At 38.2% G+C, this 8,144-nt stretch overlaps 1 protein-coding gene across 1 annotated transcript; it reads left to right on the forward strand.

The window, feature by feature from the left end:
- The first annotated feature begins 2,789 nt into the window (after positions 1-2,789).
- On the forward strand, positions 2,790-5,980 carry cox8a (cytochrome c oxidase subunit 8A). The gene is made up of 2 exons (XM_086095799.1): positions 2,790-3,018; positions 5,439-5,980. Exons 1-2 carry the CDS (start codon positions 2,902-2,904, stop codon positions 5,532-5,534), a joined length of 213 nt encoding a protein of 70 aa, XP_085951925.1. The 5' UTR covers positions 2,790-2,901; the 3' UTR covers positions 5,535-5,980.
- The last annotated feature ends 2,164 nt before the right edge of the window (positions 5,981-8,144 follow it).

Here is an 8,144-nt window from a genome sequence, read left to right on the forward strand (position 1 = left end):
ACATGCGTGTTTTTCTAGGTTTAACTACTATTGTGGGGACCGACTTGAAATTGTGGGGACATTTTGGTGGTCCCCACAAGTTCAGACCTCTTTTTGAGGGTAAAGCCTTGGTTTTAGGTTTGAATTGGGTGTGTGCGTGTGTGTGAGTTTGTTCTCTTTAATTCTGCCAAACTACACTTAACTCTGTTGCACTAGTGTCAGTGTTAAAAATGTAAGTCGAAATATACTGTACTGTGGTAAATGGTACTTCACTTATATAGCATTTTTCCTCCTTACAAGGCCTTCAAAGCACTTTACATTTTGACTACTGATGAAACAGCATCAGGTGCAACTCGGGGTTCAGTATCTTGCTCAAGGACTTTAAAATTAGTCACACTAGGTGGGTTTCCATCAACCCATTTTTATTCAAATTTTCAAGAAATGAAAAAATAAAAACTGAATAGAAACGCTAGAAATTTGAAAAAGGGCCCCAAGTTTGCAAAAAAATGTTTGCGCTTGGATGGGGTGAATTTTGAAGCGTATCAAACAAAGGAAAATGCGAATTGTGGCTGTGGAAACAGGTTTTGTGAATAAATGCTGACGAGACCGGATACATGTCGCACATTTTGACCGGATATTACGTCACACGTACGTTTGTAGTCCCAAAGCAATGTCGGACGATAAAGTAGGGTATGTTTGGGGGGACGACGAAACAGAATATTTTTTTAATTAATTAGAGAAGCAAATATTAATGCAATTTTAGATGGAAAACAGCAAAGAAAAGCTACGGTTTATCAAGAATTACAAAAGCAAACTCATACGACGTCATCGCACGGCGCAGTCGTTTCCTGGTCTTCTTCTTTTAAATTACAGGTGGACCCCATCTCTATGGTGTATACCACCACCTACAGCAGTGGAGTCCCCTCTCAATATTCGCAAAAGAAGAACAGATGGAAACAGGCATAAGTCGCATGTCCGTTTTGCGCATTTTTAGTAAATTCGCTTAAGAAATTCTAAACAATTGGATGGAAACCTGACTAACGGCAACGTACGTACAAATAAAGTTACTACAAAATGTTTTAAACTGGAAATTATTTTAGAAAAATGAATCTCATGGATGTGTTAGTAATAACCAAATAAATCATATGGAGCAAACTTGTCATTACAGTCACATTAAAACATGAACTAAAGTGGGCTAGTCTGAGTCCTGAAACTCCAGGGCTTAAAAAATGTGTCCCAGTCTGGCACTGATTATGGCTCACCTGTTTTCTGAATTTGGTCACGTGATGTTCGCAAGCTGACCTCTGATTGGTTGTTACCTGAACCCAGAGCAACTGTGATGTCATTTTCAGTTACCAGCAAGTGACAAAGTGGCCGCCCCCTTTAGATGGATAAAGACGGCTGGATTTTGCTGCTTTATTCATATTCCACCAATGCAATATTAATATCAATGCTGTCAATGCTGTGTTTATACTACATATTATTGTTAAGATAATTGTCTTACCCATAAAGCATGAATGCAGAACATTTAATTTTAAATCCTTATTGCCCCTCGTGGCCGAAAAATGAAACTGAAACTCCCTTTTTCATGTGCACAATGTACACATGACGTCACATCTGCAGAGAGAGGGTGGGAAATGTGGACTCAAATCCAGTCTGAAAACCATTAGCCAGAGGCTTGCAGGAGCACCCATTGTGAACAGCTATAGTGTTAATCTACCAACTACCAGTAAAATATGTTTCAGTTATATATTGTCAAATAAAAAGCCTATTGTAAAGATATTTTGGGGCAAATTGATTAATTAAAGCTACCCTATGTAAAACAATTTTTTTTTTAAATATTGATTTAATTTATGACAATTAAGACAAGAACGCAGATTGATAAACGGCTATTTGTATCCCTTAGATATGCTCCCCCTGAAGAAGCACTATAAACGGAAAACACAACTACAGACCTTGAAGCTGATGCTGCATTCGAGGATGGTCGGAAGTCAGATTTTTCCGAGTTCAAACCAGGAAGTGTGTATGGGAACGCCACGCCGCCTTAAACTCGGAAATCCCACTTGCGTCGCTCTACAATGAAGACCCCTTTGGAAACACAGATCGTGAATGGTAAAACACAATTTATTCGATTATAAAACTAGATAGCTTTCTTTATTCACGAATATTCAACATAGCACATAACACAACGTACGTGACAGTATGTCGCTATCTCCATGCATGAAATTATACGATGAACTACTGAACTGCATGGAATGCTTATGAAATAAGATAAAAACAATTAATGAAGCAAAATTGCGAGAAGGCAAGTTTGCTGGAGGTCAAAATGAGTTTTGAGGACCAAAATAAACAATTTAGCACTATCCGCCATTTTTGTTGTTTACTTTCGCCACGAACGCTTTCAGGACGGAATTGGGAAAAACCAACTCGGATATATACGAATTCTAACCATCCTCGAATGCAGCACGAGTCCCTGTGCTAAGTGCAAGGGTCAGCCGACTTTAAATATTAAAGTAATAAAAGTTATGAATGCCCGATTATACAATTCACGTGTCTGGTATCATAACTACATGTCTCGTGTTTCTAGCAAACTAATCCGTGTCAAAATCGGTAAATAATTGGACGAGTTATGATTTATTAGAGTCAAACAATTCGAAGAGATGGCTGGGGACTCCGGGTTCAAGATGGCGGCTACGTCTGCACGTTTTCAACCAGCCGAGGGTTTGCTCTAGTAGTTATATATCTGGACGTGTTCCGATCGTCCTCCCGGACTGTAGGTGGCGGCGCGACACTGAATAAGTCATTTGGAGTTTCGGTGCGGTAAAGAAGGGAAGTGACCTCAGTATTTAGTGAAAACCACAACCAACAGCTACATTGCGGATCAGAGAGGTCGTGTTCGTCATTACTGAAGACAAAAAAAATATGTCTGGGCTTCTGCGAACCATCGCTTGCCGTGCTGCACCCGCATTGCGGGGACACACCATTTGTCAAAGAGCAAATGTCTACAGTCGACCTGCCAAGGAAAAGATCGGCGTAATGGTAAATTAACTACTAGTGTGACATCCTTGCTAGCATGCTGCCAGTTGTGACCTCGTCAGTCAAGGGCGTTTTATGAACTGCTACGAAAGTATCGCTGTTATTTTCCGTATGGCAAAGGTTTGATTTGCCCACGTTGTTCGGAATTTGGATGCCATACTGGCATTTTCTAAATTAAGTTTAAATAATTGTAGGGGTTATTTTGCCGTGACCGACAACTCTCCTGCTAGGCTATTTTGCTCTGAAGGATTAATCGCTGGAGCAATATACAGTATACGCGATATACGCTGTCTTCCTGGCGCGAACGGATATATATATATATATTTAGAAAAAAAAACATTATTTTTTTACCGTGATTCCCGGAGGTTGGCCGGGAATAGGCTATTAAGCGTCTGTTGTAGCCTGCTGGGAATCGGTTATTTTGCCGTGAGTCATGCACTTTGAGCGGTTTCTGTTTCTTGACCATATTTTCATTTTGTTCTCCACCGAAAATAACACTCAGAATTAGGGCTGTGCAATTAATCGAAATTAAATTACAATTTCAATTATTACACGCCACAATTACATAATCAACATTATTGTAGACAAATCAAATATTAATACTAATTTTGAGTTTTATATATTTGCACTTTTTTTTTTAATGACAAATTTTAATAAATCTTGCTTGGAACTTGCATAATTGTAGTGTTTCAAAGAAATGTATTTGTCAATTTTTTTTTACATGTTTTAACATTTTCTTGTTTTGTACCATAAACAAATGGTAGTCCTAATCGTGATTTCAATTATTACCAAATTAATCGTGATTGATATTTTCTTCATAATTGAGCAGCCCTACTCAGAATAACTGTTAATTTCTTCAATAAACAAATAACATTTTACATATTACAACTCCCAACTGGCTGCAAGAAATTGTAAACATATTGAAAAACAAATAATATAAAAATGTACAGAGTGGTATTTGGACCTATGAACTTTTAAGGTGTGCGTTCTACTTACTACTTCATAAGGCAGTATTGATAGTTCTGAACATCCGAGCCTTTCTTATATTTCAACAATGCAGTACTTCATTTCCATGGCATACTGTATTGTTTTTGTCTGTGGCTAGCATACAAACCAATAGGGGAGATCTCACGAAATTGGAAGGCCACGAGATTTTTCATCCCCCCCACAGAACGAGATCGGCAAGATTTTTTTTTGGGGTTTTTGTTCTGTTTTTTGGCTTGAATAGGGATGGAATCAAAAAGTGGTTATTGTTGAAAAACGGTTCCCAGTGTTTTAATTCTTGTTTGTTTGCCAAATGCCCTTATTGATTACACTCGGGACGATGACCTTACCACGTATGATGCGTAACACAACATGCGTGGCGATGTTTACGAGCCTCGCTAAAAACATGGCGCCTAACGTTAAAAACTCAAAAGTTTATAAATACAAAAATAAATATATAAATAGAATTAAATATCAATCAATAAATAAAAACGCTCTGCTCACACATTGATTTATTTCAATGAAATGAAACGAAATGTTATTCAAATGAGGGGGCGGTCCTAAGCGTGTCTTGGGTTGGGTTCCGTCGTTGCAAACTGCCTTTCAATGGTCGAGTGAGCGCCTCGGCAAACAAGGAAGTCTCGCCGGCTTGCATGGAGAGTTCCAGCAATGGACGACTATCTAATCCACTGTTACCTCGACTTGTTGTCAAGCAACTCAAGTCACCTGCGTTACGTCAGGTGTTGTAATCCAACATTGCGAAGTGCCCACACCCTCACTGGCGAATGGCACCCTACGCACAGTGCGTGATCTGCATGCATAGGGGGGGACGGGCAGCTTTGGATTGATGTTGTACTATGTTAACCGGTTTGGTTATTGTTCAGCAAAGTTAAAAACAGATGTTTGCAAATGTATTGTTTTGTTTAAACAAAGAAGTCTTCTTTCATGAAAGAAATCAGTGAACAATTACTGTAAATATGCTGTAATCAGAGGATTTGGACAATTTCATAATTAAAAAATGGCTCCAAACGATTACACGCTTATTAAAATAGTTGTCGCTTAATCTGATCATCGATTACTTGTCGATTAATCGATCACTTTTGACAGCTCTAATTGTATTGTTTAATAACAATATATTAAAATGCGTCCCAGATACTTTAACTTACACTAGTAGACTACAACCATCTTTGCATCCAAAGTGATGTGTAATGGAGCAAAAATCAGACATAGAATGACAGTTACAACACTTGTTTTATTGTGTTCAGCATATCCTTGGTAGTTCTATACTCCTGTACGTCCAAGCAGTGAAATTACTTAGTCACTTGAACCACACACTTCGTAATTCAAGTAATGTCTGCATTATATGGTGACGTAAGTCAGAGTGCGGCTTATGTTTGACAGTGGCGTATGTTTGACAGTGGCGTCTTTTTGACATCCAGGAAACTATGCTTGGATTGAGTTTGTTCTCCTTGGTCATCTTGGGACCATCTGGATGGATCCTGGCCCACCTGGAGGACTACAAGAAGAGAGAGTGAATTGGACATTTTGGCAACCTGCCTGGCGCTCCTAGTCTGCTGTCTCCAGGTGGAACCTTCACCATCTTCCTCGTCAGCAGCCAGATGTTACTCTTTTGTCTGGCCAAGTTAAAGACTAAATAAAAAATGGCTCCATTAAAATAACAATTATACTTGTAGTTCTGTGCATATGTTATTGTATGTACAGCATTAAAATTTAAAGCCAATTATTTTTGCTTGGTTGAATAAGTTGTCATGGGTTGATACTAAAATGTTTTCATTTGGTACACAGCATGTACTGTACACAAGAGATAGGCCGATATTAATTTTTCAGGGCCAATATTGATGCTGATTGTTGGTAGTCAAGGAGGCCGATAACCAGTATTTGAAGCCGATATTCATTTTCAGTGTAAAGGGGGTGAAAATACTGGCATCAAAATTTATTAAAATACAAATGCCAATCTTAACTCTTGTAATGTCTTAAAGCATGTTTATTGAACATTTTTTCAGACTTCTGAAAATTTACAAGTTTTTTTATTTATTTTTATATTTACACAATTGACATCCTTTTAAATTTCTAACAAAATGTTCAGCGAGTTCCCAAGGTTATCAGTTAAATGGAAACTTAAGCAAGTAAAGCCATGGCTCATACAAAAAAAAAATCCCCAAAATTTAAAAATACCTGAACTCTTAAACCTTCACATTTCTTTGTTTTCATGTCAAACAAAAACAAAAGGTGTAGACGTTTCCCAGAGTCAATAGTATCTCTTATAAAGTTAACTGAAAATTTCAATAAATAGTTCCCTGCGATTAACTCATTGAATCTTAGCCATTTTCACTGAAGCAACCTTCTTCGCCCCCGGCTGTTTTACTAGATTTTGACTGATTTTGCAAGGCCCACAGAATATTGTGTTCTATTGCGATGAAAACATGGATTCTACCAAAAGAAAGATTAGCGCCTCTTATTTCATGAGGTAATAAGTATATATGTATCTGTTTCTGTTTCACAGCAGTTGGCATTAGAATATAGCTATGTTTCTTCATTCACAAATCTGTTTAAAACCATGGGAAAAAGAGCTTGTTGTGACATGGCCCTGGCTGATCTCTTATACTCGGCTCCCACCTGCTGGCTGTTTTTTGTAATAACTACCATTGCTTGAATGACCTTTTCTGGTCAGCGGATGCATCAAAGCCTGCTGTATGCTCTAGCATAAAAAAAAAACGTACATCCATGGCAATATTTAAAATAGACATTTTGTATAAGTTTTTGGAAGCAATTGAGGTCAAATGGGTTTCGGTTTACCTTATTTCGGCCGGCAGATAAAAAAAAAAAAAAAGGCAAATACCGATATTTGTCGAAATGCCCAATATCGGCGCCCTGGCCAATTGTTGGTCTATCTCTACTGTATACTCAGAACCTAATTGACCTTTTGCAAAACATACCCCCTAAAAGCCAAGGTCCGTCAAGCTCGTGTCCGCTCCATTGAAGTCCATTGTCAAATTGATCCACAAAACCTTTGTCAGCTTCAATAAAACCGTATCAAACGAACTTCCAACAAGCAAAATAGTGAAATGTCCACAGATTGTGGAAATTGGACATGAGTATTCCCAAAAGTTGGTCAGGCCATTACCAAGGCCAAAAACTAAAGTGGAGCGATGTCTTCAATGGATTACACAAAGTGCACGGCTCACCCCCAGCCCCCACTGCCAGAAGGGATAGGCTCCAGCATGCCTGTGACCCTCGTGAGGAAACATACATTTTGGTGACCAGGATTATTCATCAAAACAAATACCCGACTGAAAAGCAAATATGTTTTTTTCCAACCTTTATTGGGCCAAGGTGAATATTTAATTCACGTCGTGATATATCTTGCACTGTGTCGCAAAAGGATACACAGGTTGTACCTTCTGTATTCTAGTGGAAGAGCGTTTGATTGTTCTGCCTGTTATACTAGGCATCAAGAAAGAACAAAAGTTTTTTTTTAAGACAATAGTTTTTCGCCCAAATAATTGACATTGGGATCATTTCCCGATTTCCCTGATTTGTCATGGCACATTGGTTGTATAGATTAATGCTGATAAATTAAACTAACAAAACACCCACACACACACACACCCACACACACAGTTGAAGAGCTCAGACAAAAAACAAGGTGCCCATGTTTGAGCGAATGTTTCCAACAGCACAGCAGCCACACAGTACTTGTAAGATGGCAGTAGTTTGGGTGACAAGTTTTTTGTTTCAGTGGGTCTGATAGTCATTCTGTCTGAGCTCGAGAGATCCTGTGTAGAGATTTACAAACATTTCCAAAAGAACAACATTTACATGGCCTTGCACAAACGGAATATTACTAATATTTCGGTTTTAAAGTGGTTACATTGACTGCATTGTATACGTACAGTCACCTCAGTTTGTTACACTCCTACCATCTACTGGATAGATGGATAAACTGCAATGCAAACAGTTACAGGTGAAAAGCAGCTGACAGTAACATGCAGGTTGATATAAAAGTAAAAAAGAAAATAGTTTTCATTATTCATACATTTTTATTTGCTTAAGAAGTTACCCTTACATTGAAACGGACTCTCCAAATGTAATAAACTATAATCAATATGATTACATTTTTCACG

This window comes from Leptonotus elevatus, chromosome 14 (assembly GCF_054856555.1).
Source record: "Leptonotus elevatus isolate MCC_2025b chromosome 14, RoL_Lele_1.0, whole genome shotgun sequence".
Classification (NCBI taxonomy): Eukaryota; Metazoa; Chordata; class Actinopteri; order Syngnathiformes; family Syngnathidae; genus Leptonotus; species Leptonotus elevatus.